The sequence below is a fragment of the Nothoprocta perdicaria genome, unplaced genomic scaffold, assembly GCF_003342845.1.
Source record: "Nothoprocta perdicaria isolate Ctin4 unplaced genomic scaffold, notPer1 scaffold_147, whole genome shotgun sequence".
Taxonomy (NCBI): domain Eukaryota; kingdom Metazoa; phylum Chordata; class Aves; order Tinamiformes; family Tinamidae; genus Nothoprocta; species Nothoprocta perdicaria.
Genome location: NW_020454616.1, coordinates 601,273 through 618,764, shown reverse-complemented (window position 1 = coordinate 618,764; position 17,492 = coordinate 601,273). Strand labels below are relative to the sequence as shown.

General features: G+C 36.1%; 1 protein-coding gene across 1 annotated transcript in view; it reads right to left on the bottom strand.

The window, feature by feature from the left end:
- GABBR2 (gamma-aminobutyric acid type B receptor subunit 2) overlaps window positions 1-17,492 on the bottom strand; it is a 349,731-nt gene that overhangs the window by 202,407 nt on the left and 129,832 nt on the right. The window contains exon 3 of the mRNA XM_026034555.1: window positions 16,761-16,931. Coding sequence (XP_025890340.1) covers window positions 16,761-16,931 — 171 coding nt within the window. The remainder of the gene's footprint in view (window positions 1-16,760; window positions 16,932-17,492) is intronic.

The window sequence follows — 17,492 nt, the reverse complement described above, 5'->3', positions numbered from 1 at the left end:
TCTCCCACTACATCTCAGTTACTTCAATGACATAAATTTTATGAATGCACACAGAGATCAAGCTCTTCCTGCTTGATGTCAAAATGCATGCATTTGTGAACGTTTGAGGCAGGTGTTCCTTCATTCTTTCTTATCACTCCTAAAGTCTTTATTTTCCACCATTTGCTTTTGACCCATGTCCACTATTACTTCTATTTGCTGGAAAAAGCAACAGGAATCTCAATGACGTCTTAATTTTTCTATTGGAACAACTCATCTTAGGATGAGAGGTGCCTGCTGGCTATAAAGGCAATCTAAATGATTAGCTTAGGCTAGATACCACTGTTTAGATGGTTAAAATTACCAGAATGAATCTCCACTAGCAAACAGCTTATGAGAGCAAGGAATGCTTTGATGAGTGAAGCATGGACCTGTATGCTCTCATCTTATTGTAACAGCTGAAGCACATGGTGTAAGAGACTAGTGTGGACTGTGTTTTGTCTTGACATTGTTGCCATATAATTTATAAATTCCTAGCCTCCTATTACTGTGAAGACTATGATATCAGCTAAATCTTGGCCTTGGCATCCTGTCTCTGGGAAGACTGAGATATGAACTCCAGGTGTTTTATCTCCGTACAATTAACAACTTCTAGCCTTGGCATCCTGTCCGTGGGAAGATTGGGATACCAGCTCAAGGTTTCTTATCTCTACACAATTTACAACTTCGTGGATTAGCTCAAGTTCCCAACAATACTCAGCAGAGCCTGACAAGCAGCGCTGGCAGTTGAGTGGGGGAGAAGAGGCGCACCAAAGCAAAAAGCCTCAAGAAAGTGGGCGGACTCTTCAAGAGCGGGGACAATAAAAGGACTACTTTTTTTTCCCCCTGGGGGGAGATGCGTGCAGAAAGAGAAGCTTCTTTTCCTTCTTCTCAACTCTCTTCCAAGAAATCACCACCTGCACCAAGGCAGAGCCAAAGAAACCTAACTCGACTCGTTGTGGTGCTGATAACTAATTTTGCTGCCTCTCTCCCACTTGCTTGCTTCTCTTTCTTCTTCTTTCTTTTTGTTTTTCTTTTCTTCGTCTTCTTCTCTCTGTCCTATCGTCATTACGAAAATAGAGCTTATAAAGTTGTATGGCATTTGACCTCGTTTGTGTCTTAATCTTGCTCTTGGGATCGTATCGAAATCTCCCCCAATAGTGGATCCGGACACATGGTTCACACAATTTCAGTACAGTGAATGAAAATTTTGCCTAAATTTGTGTAGGTATTCGTCAGCATTAAACAGGAACCCCGACTGGGAAAGAAAGACTCAGTTATAAGTAAATTTAGGAAATTGAAGGAAAGTATTTCATATATAGAAACCTAAACAATAGGCTATGAAAAACATGTAAAGAACACAAAGTTTAAACTAAGCAAGGCAGTTCAGGGTAGGGGAATTTCTTTAATTTTGCATTTGTAGAGCTGTAGAGAGGAAAAGTAATTACAGACTGAATAGAAAATTGGAAAACAACTATCTCCCCAGAATAGGTATTTGCTTTTTGCTCTAGTAAGTATTTGTGTTTTGTCTTTGGCAAGCATTTGTCTGAAAGTGTCTAATATGCACATAAACATAACATAAACATCCATGGAACCATGCATGATAGAATCGATTGCAGAAACCTGTCTAGCAAAATCCAATGTTTTTTATTTTAGGAAGCTGGGCAAGAGAAGTAAAACTGGTGTGAGGGCAAGCCTCAGGGCTGACTGCAGAAGACTGACAGTGTAACAAAGAGCCCTTGTCTGTTCCACCGGTGAGCCAACACTGTGGCAATCATGAGACCTGACAGTGGCAAAAAAAAAAAAAAAAAAAAGTTTACTAAGCTGCAGGCAGATTAGACTGCTAGTACATCAGGACACCACACAAGCTGAAATTAGGCAAATAAAGCTAAAGTGAGGAAAATGACTGGAAATCAAAATTGCTTTTGGCTAGGATACTTACTGCAGTGTATCATAATCAAAAAAATAATTCATATATATCTCTCTTCTCTCCCCCTCAGGACATACCATTGCAATTCAATGTGCTGCACGTAACCCTAAAAACTCCAGAGCTATAAGCAGTGCAATTTTATAGCCAGACAACTGTATCTGAGCTGGGACCTTTGCATGCAATGCATGACCATGACAATTTGGATCAGTGCTAGCCTAGTAGTCTCTGAACATTTAGAAATGTTACTGTGAAAGTCAAGACTAAATAGAAAACCTTACAGTAAAAATGCAGCTTCATATAATTTGTTCTAATCATTCTGAAATAGGCTTTCCTCCCTTGTCATACTGTTAATGATCCCTATTAATGATTTTAATGATGATACAAATTGCTGTTGGACAGTCTTAGAAGATCTCATGAAAAGAAATGCAGGCAAACTTGATGACTACATCTTTCACCGCTAAAGCTGCTACGACTGAATTCTGCAATGCCAGACTGCTTGGAATTATGGTCTCATATGGAGAATTATATTAGGTAAATGAAGGATACACTAGAATATTCCTGTAACACATGCAACATCCATAGACAGAAAGATTACAGAAGTGAAGTTTTCAAATGGAGGCAGGACAAGATTCAGGGGATTCAGCACAAAGTGGGAAGGGAAATAGTCTTGCTTACTACTTATTAGGAAGAAGAACCACATGCCAGGATACAAATCTCAGATGTTATAACAGCTTTTCCCAGTCCATGAGACCTGTTTGATATTTCTGGAAAGCTGCACTTGATGACTTGGAATCTTATTCTGCCACAGTGAGGGGCATGGATTATTAAGGAAGACATAGCCTGCTCATTAGGACTCACTAATGCTATATATCCTCCAGTGTCCCATAGAATAGTTTTAGTTTCTTACAGCAGCATTTGGGGATGTAAAACATGCCAGAAGAAATCTTCACCAAGTCCATATGCTGTAAACAAAGATATGGAAAAGACAGACTCCTGCCACATTGCTAACCACACATATACAGAACAACTAGAAAACAGACTTTGCAGGAGAAAAATTAATACCTGCCTATTTCTCATTATCCAAACAACAGCCAGCTCAGTGTCCATATATGCGATGAACCTTGAAAAAAAAATCTGAAGTGAAATGTCTTCTGCAATGTTATTTAATTTTCTTCAGTAATCCTCTTCCCTTTAGTAATTTGCAGAATGAAGTAGAGGAATTCACCTCCCACATTCCCTCAGAGAAGTGCAGAACAAATATAAGCATTTCTTGCTCTGCCTCTGTTTAAGAGTACCTGGACACATTCTTTGTGAAAACCTATACCCTTCTGAAAGGGGCAGAACTCTCATTTATTGCAGCAGAAAGTGTACTTGCTGCCAGAAGTCTACCACTCTGCTGATTAGGTCTCTCACTCCTAGTCATGGGATTTTAAATTCTTTTGAAAGGATTCAAAGACAAGGGAACAAAAAAACAGAATTTCAGTTCCTTAAATGATTTCTTGAATGAGAAAAGATAAAATATCATCATGTCCAGATACAAAGGACTGACCTCTTCAGCCTTTGAAATACTGAAGATCTCTAGCACTCTCTGTTCCAGAAAAATGAATCAGATGAATCCAGCTCCAGAAAGAAAAACATCTCTATAGTCCCAGTTTTGCACTCTCTGGAAAGTGACAGGATTTATGATATGCTGGAATGTTAGTATTGTCTCTTGGCTACCTTGCTACTTCCTTTGTATGTGCCCTGTCATTTCTGAATATGATGATAGATTAAATTTTCAGAGCTCATCAAAAAAAGATTTATCTGCAACTCCATCCATAAGTAAGATGGAAAAACAACTTAACTCCACATCTCTTTCATCATGGTACAAAGATCTAGCTTTGTAAGTGCTTATTAAAGCTTCCTCTAGTGCCAAACCCATTGGAGACTAAGTCGAAACAGACACTACAGTAACGTTTTAGTGAATTTATTTCTTCTTTATAGCATATAATATTCCTCTTTGTTTTAACGATGCATACAATTTATCTTTAAACATTTAAGGAAAGAGTTGTCTCAAGTTCTCTTTCACGGTATGGACTGCCATTACAGTCTAGAGATATGTGTACTTAGAACTTCTCATGCATTCCTTCTACCAGGGAATACTAACACAGTATGATCTATGTCAGTAACACAGGCCACTACATTCTTTCAAAAACTTAAGGTCTGAAATAAGCATTAAAAACTACAGTGACACTGCTCAAAGGGAGAGGGCAGAGAGAAGACGTAATTTGAAAGCATGGCTAATATCTCAGGTTCCAAAAATAGTTGGGATTTTTTAAGTTAAAAATTCTTGATATAGTAGAAAGTATATTACATGTTCTGTTCCACACTTAATTTTTCTGACTCTAGTTAACAAGATCCTGCAGATCATCCTTTATGCTGACCCATTCCTTCTTGCTCTTGGAAATTCTTCCCTGGGTCACTTACTATTTCACTAGTTTATACTTTGTTTTCCTCTAGGTCATAAATCAATGTACTAAAAACAATTAGTCCCAAGAGCATTCCTAGAAAAGCTCCCTCTGACAACTTCTCTGTCTTTCTAAGTATCTTTATAGTATTATTCGTTGTAGTCTTCCCTTTGATGAGCTCCTGACCACCAACACTCATCATGTCTGCTCCATTCAGGAGTTTCTACAGGGCACTGTACCAATCCATCAAAATTAAAATATATGTTCAATCCATTATTTTTAATAAATCAGTTATCATAAAAATGATATTATTCTTTGTGGCATAAGCTTTATTTGATAAAAATATTTTGTGATGTATCTTTCTTATCCTTAGCTATTTCTCAATTAATAAAATACTATAGATGTCGCATATGGTGCATCATACGGTGACCTCTGAATGTTCTCAGGTATCTTAACATATATTTAACTCAAATTTAAAAAGTCATTCTTCTGCTTTAAGGTAATAATTTAGAAAGTCATTTTAGATTTCAGAATTTAGGTTTCAGAACATTCCAATAACCTGTATTTATGTTTTGGAAATGCCTTAGAAAATAACTGCATATTTCTGGGCTTTGAAATTAAACTTATGATCTCAATTTTAGGTTATTTGGTGAAAGTCCTAAGCCACAATATTGGAGAGAGCGAATGTCTAGTTTATATGTTCCACCTTTCTAATAAAGTTCTAACACAGGTCAGCAGCTCAAACTATTCCACTGATCTGGAGCAAACTGAATTTTGTCAGCCTCAGTTTGGAATTCTTTCCCAAATTATAATTAGAAAATGATTAGAAAGTAATTTTTAGGTACACTGTTAGTCTAGTATCAGTCATTGTGAATCAGCAATCTCAATATATGCCAGAGGCAAATAAAAATTGAGAAAAGAAGTGGAAGTGAAGAATGCCATTAAAATTACCAGGTCACATCTCTCAAATGTATGTTGTCCATATAAAAGGTATTACATTTAACTATGTAGGCTGCTTCTCACCTACAAATGATCCTTTATCAGTAGCTGAGTGTGAAGACCCTTTGTAGAACAAGGTTCTGTCTTTTTCTTTCTCCTCAATCCTATCTCATAATCCATGTATATCATAATATGGCTTCCCCATCATCTCATGACCTCTCAATGTTTATCTGCTACTGGTATAATGGCATATCTGCTACTTCAGTAGTGCCAAAAATCATTGAATTCTTACTGAAATCCTGATAGCTTGCGCTTATTTTATTTCCATCTTATTGTCACTATTTTCTCAAATAACAAAGGCAGTTCACTGCAAAAATCTCCTCTCAAGCAAAGATACCTAGATCTGCTTTTTATCTCACCCTTCTCTATGAACAAATAAACTTCTCAAAGTCAATATGTATGAAGTTTTCATGTTGTCTTTCACATTACCACCATACAAAATCTTTTGAGTGATGTCCAATAAGCCTTCATGAAAGTTAATTTCCCACTGTTCCAGAGAACATAAGGACATCAGAGAAACCTATGGAATACACTGTAGCGGAAAACTGTCAATGCAGCCTCTGATTTAGGCACAATATGAGTTAACTCACATCCCATAAACCTGTGTTAACTAGGAGTACCAGGAGTTAACTAAGAGTACAATATCACAATATGCCTCGTATGGTCTAACAGTATATGGTTAGACCATATGGTCCAACAGAAAGCTGGCACTGAAAGAGGTGGTCCTGCTTTCCCCCACACTCCGGGTAATTTTGGCACATTTCTGGCAGAATGTAACCATGCAGTCAGAGTAGCCCTGCTAGATCAGGGTTATATAAATATATATCATACAGATCAACCAATTCACCACACAATGGAATAACTACTAAGATCACGGCAATAGAAAGAGTAGTAGTTAGGGGCTGCATGGGGGAGAAGAGGACTTCTTCAGTAAGAAGGGCACTACGACCAAAACTACATGCAACTCAATTAGCCTATTCCATACAAATGAACAAAGACTGGCCAGGTGTTAATAATTTCCATCCTTATCTCTCTGGGAGATTACTTGCCTGAACATAGGTACTGAGTAATATACATCACCAGTTCACTTAAGATCCCCAGTAAAGATTATCAGATGATGAATGGACAGTTCAGATACGTGCTTTAGGGAGGACTGAGAATATGTGAAATGGTATTACAGTAATAATATTAATCCTCCTCTAGGACTGTTCATTCTTTCTTTATGAAGTAGATCAATATCATGAAAAGAAAGTATTGTGACTGTGCATCACTACCAACGTCATTTCTAGATTTGAAGTCGAAGGGGGATGATTTTGTTATCTTTTCTTCAACCTATTTCTTAGGAAAACTTGTAAAGGTTTCCTCGCTCTCCTCAGATGGCACAAGATCCTGCAACCCTATGATACTCAATCCAGAATTACCACAAAAGCAACTGATAGCAGGAATGAAGACAGAGGTACCATGGTACAGATTCAGGTTGGACACAATTATCACGGGAGAGTTACCGTTAGAGTTATAATTATAGTCCTTAGGAAAATAATAGTTTGTTATTGTTTTTTTTTTTTTTTTTTAATATCTCCAGTAAATAAATGAATTCATGAACAGACAATAACACTACACAAAACTTGCATACATACTTTAAAATGACTCTCATATCCTGAGCTATTTTCCCCAGCTTTAATCCTGTACATCCTAATTTAACAACTGCAATATTTGTCTTGGATCCAGAGATTGTAAATTACCTGTCAAAGGCAATGCATTCTTTTAGATTTAAATACTCCTTCAGGATGATTCCACTATTTGAAATTTCATGACTTTTCCAGGATTTTGTTTTTAATCTCTTACCAATCAAGAGCCTGATTTTTTATAAATTTTGACAGATTTTTTATTTCAGTGGAGTTGATTCTCTTGATTTGGACAATATTTCATTTTCTTACTATTCACCTGTGACAAATGTGTCCACTTTTTAAATTTATCACTGCACCACTGATTTTAATTTGAAAATATCATATTTCACCCTTGCATGATCATTTTTGAAAAAAATAAGCACTATACAATAGTATGACCCAAAACAGAACTAGGGAGACGGAGTGAGTTGGGCCTGTTCAGCTTGGAGAAGAGAAGGCTGAGAGGGAATCTGATTAACATGTGTAAGTTCATGAAGGGAGAATGTAGGGAAGGAGGGGTCAAGCTCTTCTCATTGGTGGCCAGCGATAGGACAAGGGGAAATGGGTATAAGTTGAAACACAGGAAGTTCCATCTCCATGTGTGGAGAACTTTTTTACTGTGAGGGTGACAGAGCAGTGGAACAGGCTGCCCAGGGAGGTTATGGAGTCTCCATTTCTGGAGGTCTTCAAAACTTGCCTTGATGCCACCCTGTGCCGCATGCTCTAAGCATCCCTGCCTGAGTGGGAAGGTTGGACTAGATGATCTCTAAAGCTCCCTTCCAACCTTGAACATTCCAAACTAGGACAATGCTGTAGGATGAGCAATAAAGCTTCAGTGTGCAATTCTAACATCTGTTATAATACTGTCTTGGAACATTTTGGCATTTCAGTATAATCAAAATTGGGATTTCTTTCGTATGAGTCTGAATTAGTCTTCATTTCTGATATAGTGATGAAAGTCAGATCTAGGAAACTGTAACTATATGGAATTCCTCAGCGACAAGTTATTTTAAGACTTAAATCTGCTAAAAAATAAAGTGAGCAATTTGCTAAAAATATCTTATGTTTGATTCGTTTATGTTCAAGACATTTTTCAATGACTTGTTTAGTTCCTGGGAATCCTGAGGTCTCGTAGGCTGATATTTGAGTGTGACTCTTCAGTGCAAGATAATACAATTATAATACCATAAAATTAGACCACTACATTGTCAAGTGATGTTCTAACATCTTATCTTCTTTTTTCCAGAAACTTTAGAGACTTACTAGAAAATAGAACAAGAGGATGAAATTATTGGATAAATAATTTCCTTAAGGGAAAAAAAAAAAAAAAAAAGAATAAGTTTCGTAGTATGACACTAACATAAAAGATCAAAAAGACACGTATACATGTTCTTCAGAAAATTCCAGGAAATGACCACCTGTATTTTATATATCTAAATATCTACCTTTCAGAATCTGATTTTTTTGTTGAAATTAATAACTTTATAATTTCCTTTTACAATTATTGCATCTATTTCTCCCTCTTAAAAAAGACTTAGAAACAAACCAGCAAAGACAAAATTTCTCATTTATATGAACAGCATTCAAATAGTATTAAAAGCCTCTTTCATTCACTGTCTTTTCTGTGAAGATGTTAATGTATCAGCTTCAATTATAGTAGCTCATTTATTCTTCTTCACAAGCTCAGGAGACCTAAGCAAGTTGTTCCTAAGATTTTGCCCTAGAAGTCAGCCAACAATCAGGAATAGGAATAGGAAGGAAGATCTCAGATACATCTGTGCCTGTACCTCTGCCTAGAAGAATGATTTAAAAATAAGATATAGATAAAATCCACTATATCATTGAAATTGTTTCAGAGAAAAGAATATCAGAAATTTTGAATTAGGGAACCTAAAATATCCTGCAAAGGGAACAAAAAAAAGCATGCAAACAAAAACTCATTTCTTCACACTGTTGGATTAGTTGGATAGTTGGATTAAATATAGAGTTTGCTTCAGTAGCCTTTTTGCAGCAGTAATTTTGAACAATTTTGTGATTTTTTTATTTAATGGTGAAATAAAAGCAAGAAAGCTCTTTGGTACAATATGTATTTCAACAAATACTGAAGATTTAAATAGAGAAGAATTTCAAAGACCAGATCAAGGCATCTCAAAAATCTTTCACACACAAGAAGAGACTACATTAATAATATTCAGTAACAATGACAACTTTTACCTTCAAAAACTGTATAAACTTTAAAGAATATTCTATCGGAAATCTAAATGGGCAGCAGCCCACTTAGCATCATTAGAGAACCAGTAAAAGGGATCTGAAAGGTTTTTGCAGAAAAAAAAGGAATTAAAGTAGAAGAGGAAAAAAAAGACAAATAGAAGAGGAAGATATGACATCTTGAAAAAGTAAGAAATACTGGGAAAGGTTGATAAAAGTTCCAATGATTAAGCACCAATATTTATAATGTCTCATTCCTTCTCTAATTCTCTTCCTCCCATGCCTTTTCTCAATATTTTTGATTAACTGCCTTATGTGTCTCATATCTCCTATATTTTATTTAGTTTCCTACTTTCTCCTGCTCTTGATGTTGGGGGCACAGGGACTCTTCCAGGATGAAAACACTGGGTACTGTTTGGAACTTATAGTGTCAACACCACTTGTATCTGATGAATCTGATGCCTCCGTGCTTCTTTCAGGAAAAATAAGGTTTTCTCTCGCTTCCTCAGAAAGCAGCAAGAAACAGCAAAAAAAGAAAAGACGCCTTAGTTTTGGTCTATGGTTAAAATTTAAGGATCATCTAATATCTCTTTTACTTGCCTGTGCCCTCTCAAATCCTCAGTAAATCTCTCATACTACTTTTTTTTTTTTTCAATAGATTCTTATCTGGACTGACCATTAACTCAGATCTTACTTTACAGACACTGTAGTGAGCAAGTTTACTAAAATTCCAGAATATTCTTAATAGAAGTAGACCTTTGCTGCTAGATTCTTCTCTTCAAGATAGTTTTCTCTTTTTTAATATTAAATTTTCTGGGGTAAGAATTTTTGAGTGCTAAATGCTTTCAATTTAGGTAAAATGGATCCTGATGGCCCACTGACCCTTGAAGTCAGACCCTTTGCACAGATTTCACTGTGCAAAATTCAGAACAACCTTAAGAAATCTTAAGAATGCTAATTATATCATGAAAAAGTTCAGTATTTTGTCCACTTACAAGGATCTTTGTTTTGGTTTTCGGTCACTTAGGTCACTAAGGTCTATGATGATGGTGATGCTGACAAGAGGAAAGATTTCTTATTTTTCATATTGTTAATTTGATTCATTAGATTACAGTACTTCTCATTTCTTTCTTCTTTTTAAAATGACACCTACACTGTTTGAATTATATTAGGAGTTCTCAGTATTTCCAGGTAGAAATAGAAAAAATGTATAAAGAGATGACTACCAAGAAATATAGAAAAACAGAGAGTCCCTTGAGGAAATCAGAATTTAATTTCTATTAAAGGTACTGAGTGGGAGGGAAATATATATATATATATATAAATCTAGTAATACCATAAATTCCTATGCAATTGGGAAGATAAAATTCATTTTTGCTGCATTTTAACATGACAAAGGGCAAAAAGAAATAATTGATGAATTTTTAGACATGTCCTTTCACAAAGTAAGGAAGCAAGAATCCCTCTTAGTGCAACCAGTCAGTTTAAAAGTGCCAACTTTCAGTTTAAAACATGCTATGGACCAAAAAGTAAATAATAGTAAAATGGCAATATTTATTAAAGAAGAGCAAAATACTTATGGAAGTTAATAAGATATACTGGAATCACTAACAAATACAGTTGCATCAGAAAACCATTAAAGGAGAACATTTCTAACTATTTTTACAGGTGTATTCTTAAGTCTATACAGCTGCTCCTGTACTGGTAGCTCTCAACACCTTTGAGTTACTGATAGATATGTCCTTCTCAAGACTCCTCAAACCAAACACAAAATAGAGCAAACATCACAGGAATATCACTTCAGACTTTGGCTAATTCAAAATACAATATCTAATACATAGTCAAATATCTAATACAGCAGTCAAACTGGAGGTACCAAATGCTGTAGAATTTCCAGTCACCTGGAAGCTCAATTGAGAACTGGAAGCAAGAAACAGACAAGACTTTTCTCAGAATTGTGTGTCCTTCAGTATTTTTTTCTCATGATGGGCCAGTAAACAGTTAACAACCTAAATTGCTGAATAGCATGAATTCTGCCAGAGTAGCAGAAAAACAAGGGAGAAACTTTGGGTACTGTTCTCAAAGACAAGATAGGGAATCTGGAAGTCCTGCAAAGGAGGGACAGTCTTGCTTCACTAATTTGCACTGGTGACCAGCTAGGTGAAGAACTGATACGCTTTCAGAACACCCAATAAGGGACTGAAAATATATCTCACTGTCAGTGCAAAAAGTAAATACTCTTTTGGAACTTGCCTGAAGATTCTCTAAGAATCATCTTATAGGAAGGACCAAAGCACAATCACATAACTCTTCCCTAAGGGTATACAAGACAGAGTTTAGCACTGATGAATTCAGCAGGGATGAGGAATGACATCTGACCTCTGGCTGGACCGTGAAATGAGTATCCCTCCCCTTAACCTGGGACACTGGACCAAGGTAGCTCCTTATAAGCCTGAGAGTCCCCTGTACATTCACAGTCTAGAAAATGCTAGCATTTTCAACTCGTTGTAAGGTTGAAAGGTCCCTGTACATGCAGGGTGAAGTAATGTTAAAATATTTTATTTTCTTCTCTCTGGGACAAGCAGTGTACTCCTCTTAGTTGCACTAATTGCTAATTTCTGTTTACTAACTGATAAGCCAATTCCTCTAACAATTGTGCTAGTTAATGGTGAATGTTGTTATTACAAAGATCTTGCATGGGTGAATAAAATAGGACATTTGTCAATAAGACAAGAGGAAATGGCCTCAAGTTGTGCCAGGGTAGGTTCAAGCTGGATATGAGGAAAAATTTCTACATGGAAACAACACTGGAACAGGCTGCCCAGGGAAGTGGTGAAGTCACTGTCCCTAGCAGTGTTCAAGAAACGTGCAGATGAGGCACTTAAAGACATGGCTTAGCAGACTTGGTCTCGAAAGGTTTATGGCTGGACTCAATCTTGAAGGTCTTTTCCAACCATAATGATTCTATGATTCTGTGATTCTAAAATCAACTAACTAAAGCTCATCGGTTGTTGCCCCTCCAGATTATTTTACAGTGTCCTTTAATGAACTAGCACGATATCCCAGAGATGATAAATGTTAAAGCTAGCCTTTCTTTGTACAGGAGGTTGGATCAAGCAGCCTCCTGAGGCCTCTTCAAACCTAAATTTTCATGATTCTATACTATAGCAAACATTTAAAGCCCAAAACCGTGAAAATATTTTGTAACCTCATTTATAAACCTTTGAAATAGAATTATTAACTTTTGAAATGGAAACTTTTCCCAGTGGATGAGAATAAGGCAGCAGTTCAAAAAATCTAGGACACAGAAGCACAATGAGCATGAACTTGCTCTAGTTAAGTAACAAAAATGATAAAGCTGGTATAAAACCCTGATACCAAGTGTACTTACACATCTAATATATTATTCCAATGGAAAAGGCTTTTCTAGTAGTGTAAAAAAACATGAAAAATTAGAGAAAAGACTAAGTCTTTGCTATTGACAGCCCTTAGGATATGAACAATGCCATGAAAAGGAACTTGTGTCTTGTCAATATTATGAGACATATAGACATTGCCTTTGTGCTTTAGGAACTGAAAATGTGCTACTTGCTTCTTGTCTAATTTTCTGATGAGGTAAAGAAGGAAGATGTAAAACCTGTTTATATGAAACAGGAGTTTTTTCTTCTAAGTGAAAAGAATCAGGGGTCATAAAGCGAGGTCTTTGCAGTAAGGGTTCCCAAAGGAAAAATTGTAACAGAAGAAAGAGACGCTTTCTAATTTTGGCCTCCAGCGTTAAGTTAGACTGAAAAATCTAAGCAATTGAGATAATTCTCTCATTACAAAAGAAGAAAACAAACAGCTTTCAGGGCGAGGTTGAAAATTACGGACAAGTTAGGTGAACTTCATGTTACAAAATCATAGTACAAACTACAAAGAGACAGGAGAGAGTGATCAAACTAAAGAAAAATAAAGTGACTGGGAAATAACATCAGCCACAGAACTCAGAGCTAGATGGTTGCTGAGATGAAAGGCATCATGATCCTGACAACTAAACTGAAGGGTGTGAAGTCTGCTTTTTCGTACATAACATGGGCAAGGCGGCAATTTCTATACCTCCAGGTACTTAGGCGGAAGGATAACTCAAGGAAATTCAGAGAGATATGCAGTGTTCCAGATAAAAGAAGAAAACTAGATTTGTCAAACTAAAACATTTTTTCTCAGAAACAGAAAAAAAAGAGGAGTAGAAAATTACATACAGAAAAAAATTGCTGCTGAAAATAAAATTCCTGAGTTACTACATAGGCTATGTCCAAAACCCTATTAATTTCTGCTTATGTTATATGAGAATAAACAGAGATTCTATTCTGTTATTTCTAGCCTAGTGGCATTTAATACATTTTTCGCATAGAAAGGAAGAATCACAGCCTAAACTTTTGGGGGACTTTATATCGAAGACACAAGTTTAAGAAAAAACAGATGAGTAAGTTAGTAAAATAAATAACAAAAAAAAAAAAGTTAGTAAAATAAATATAGTTTATATTATAAGTCAGAAGGTCATTTTTGGCTTATTTTGCTTTAGAGGAAAGACTGATGTTTCAAAGTGTACATACAGACACACCTAACAGGGCCCTGAAGACACTAATAGGTCCTAATAGTCCTTGAGTCTCCATCCACAACCTCTCCCCCTGTTCCTAGGAGCTCTCTCTACTCTATATAACTTGGTGTTGGTGGAGTTCAATCTCAAGCTCAGCCACACCATACCACTGCCTGGACATACAGCTGGTGGATCTGGATGTCTACATGCAGACTTTTCCATCTTGACCTCGAACCTGTTTTGCCCTGCCATGGACATGCCTGGTAATCAGTTGACCTGCTCCTGATCTGCATACTGACTTCCCAGCTTGACCTCAGACCTACCTCATCACCATGAACTTATCTAATGATCTAGATTCCTGGTTGAAACTGAACGTAATGTCTAGGTCTGCCCTGCTTGCATTGCCCTAGGTGGAGCAAATCCTAGGTGGGAGCCCTTGACTCCCAGATCCCCAGCCCTTTGGCAGCACATGGCCCTCACTGCTCCTTGCCCACTTGTTATTTCCTGCCGTTCTTCCTGTAATTTCATCATCTGCACCAGAACACAAATGAAAGGAATAAACTCAGTATGAAACTGAAAAAGGAAGGGAATTCCTCTAATTCCTCTAATTATTTCAAGAACTGGAGGCTTAACATGTTACCTGAATGTCACCTGAATTCAGGTGAAAAGTTAACAGGATCTTTCATTACATGAAGGCTTTAACAAATCATTATGCAACTGAGTTTGCAATCTGACACAGAAGGGTGTCACTTCTCCTTCAAGAGGAATGGAAAGACTTTGAATTCATGTACTATGTTCTACTATACCTTAGAAAGCTGCAGTTTAAACATTTTTTTAAGTAAACAAGATAAACTTGATGAGCTGAAGTAGAATGATTGCAATACACTATTTAGCTTACAGAAAGCTTTCCATATATGTAATTGACAAATAAAATAATTTTAGTTGTGTACAGAACACAGAAAGGCAAGAAATTGGATATGTCATGGAGTTCGAACAAAGAACATGCCTTGGCATGTACTTCATTCCTCTTTCCCAGAGGAAGACTGAGAACACCTGTATCTAGATTGTTGGGGCTTTGTTGAGGAATCTTCATGATAAAGTTTCAACAATCTACCAAAAAATTGTGATATGTATCTGAATTTTCCTTGCTGCACTTTGTCTGTTATTTTTGTATAATGCATTATAAGTTTGGAAAAGTCCTTTTTACCTTTCTCTCTGAAGCTACTTCTATACACTTGAAAACTGTTACCATATTTTCTATCAGATATCTCACTGAGCTAATCCAGGCCATGCAGACTTTTTTTAATGATAGATAATACAGAACATATGTTTCTAGATTTTCATAACTTTTTAACAGAATTCCCATATTCTTCTTGAAATCCAAATTAGACATGGTGTTCTATGGTTCTATGGCCCATATCTAACTAGGGCTAAGTAGAGATGACAGTTGATTTAAGGGGGGAAATAAATGAGAGTTATTTTCAAGAGGAATGGGTCTATGTACTTCTTTCCTACTTTTTATACTAGCCTTGTATTCTTAAGTCCCACTCAGTTTGTGATCCATTGCAGTCCTTCCTACTACCTAGATCTTCCTAGATCCTTGTCTAGAGATCTGCTGCCTAGCCATTCTTTATTTATAGCATATAAGTCTACTATTATGAACTTATTTTTATATACTACTTATTTTAAAAACTTTCTCTACTTACCAACATCATTTTGAAACCTAATCCTCCTTGACATGTGTTATAGATGCAAATTATATTGCTTTAATGATATATTTTTGACAAATCTATTTTGGCCATTCTTTAGCATCTTGTTGTCTTCAGAATGATTCCAAACAGATAATCTTTTCAATCATCTTTCCAGAAACTGAAGTTAGATGACTGCTCCGTAATTCCCTAGGTCTTTGTTTTCTTTTTTCCAGAAGACACAGAGATTTCTTGTCTCCCCACTGCAATATCCTACCTGTTTTCCTTGAGTGCACAAAGTAAGAGAACATTCTTAGATTTAAGTACTCCACAGAGAATAAATATTGTCAGACAATTTGAAAATACCTAACTTATCTGAACAGGTTTTAACCTGTTCTTCACTACTGTTAATTTTGTTATTATTCAGATTAGTCAGACTTTTTTAATGAAAGCTGAGGAAAGAGAAAAAAAAAACACAAAAAATGTATTTTTCCAGTGGCATCCTATTTTGGTTCTGCCTTCCTGTCACTGGAGAAATCAACACTTCTCTCTGTCTACCTCTAATTGCTTATAGGACATTTTCTCTTTAAGCCTATGTTATTAACAGGTTTAAGACACTTGGTTCATACTTTCCACCAATTTCTCTGACAAAAAATGTTGCTCAAGGTGAAACACAGAGGTTTGGAGGGTACACATGATTTGCATTTATCAATCCTGTATGCTGCAATACTTTCACCCTCAGTGAGACAAGCACAATTTCTTAGCACATTTTGTCTCTATATAGAATGTTCAGTCTGAGGCTTATAATAAATAATAAAAACATGAATGAAAAAGAAAGATGAAATTAGATTTAATTTCTCATCTTAACCAACGACAGGACACATGCTGCCTTCAAAATCATAAACTTCTGCACGTAAACAAGTGTAGAGAATCTCCTGCTACAAAAATGAAAGTAATTTTTGTAACCTTTGTACTTGGATGCAATTATATGGGTGTAAAAATACACCAAGTATTTCGGTGACTATAGTCAAGGCAAAGAATTAATAGTTTTTACCATAATAGCCAAATAAGAGAATTAAGTTTACTGAATGCAAGAAGTGTGATCTAGTAAGACAAAACCAAGCAAAACAGTTGGTCTGTTTCTTTCTACTGAATTGCTATTCATGGAAGAACTGGTTCCTGGAAGTCTAATTTTGACTTTTTCACTGGGAATTATTCAAATCTTACCTCAGAGAACCTTTGTACGTCCTGGGTTAAAGTTCCAACTCTCTTCCACTGATAATATTTGAGTAACTTCAAAATTGCTGGATTCACTGCATTATCAGATGGCACTGTCCGGAAGAAATAAGGATATTTTTTCTTATCTGCCAGCTCTGGGGTTGTTGCTGCAAATGAAAGCTAGAAAAAAAAAACAACAAAGAAGTGGAAGTCATCATGAGTCATTTAGTAAACAGCTGAAGAAAAACTTTGTGCAACAAGGCAAAATCGCCATATTTTCATCATCATAATGTTCATCATCATAGAATTCTGAAGTCCTGGTAGATTGGTGTACTCCCAGAAAAGAAAGATTTCAATATTTTTAGAGGGATTCTTTAAATACCTTAGCTCTACAAACCATCTGCTACAAAGTTAAAACAAGGAATCATTAAAATTAATGATGTAAAATCCTCTGTTTGAGATCATCCCACTTACATATTGCCCACAGCAAGAATCTCTAGGGAAATAAATCTGTACTATGAAATCCCTGTCAACTTTCCAACAACGCTTTCTTAGTAAACACTGAAAATAGATTCAAGATGCTATTCTAAAACCTCTTAAGTTGGGGCTGAAGCACTCCAAGTAATCAGGTAACAGAAAAACTTTAGGTGAATTAAATGAAGGGAATGATTATGGCAGACATGACAGGAGCTCAGAAGTTTACTTGACTTCCAGTTTCCTTCAGTGGAGCAGCCCACAGTT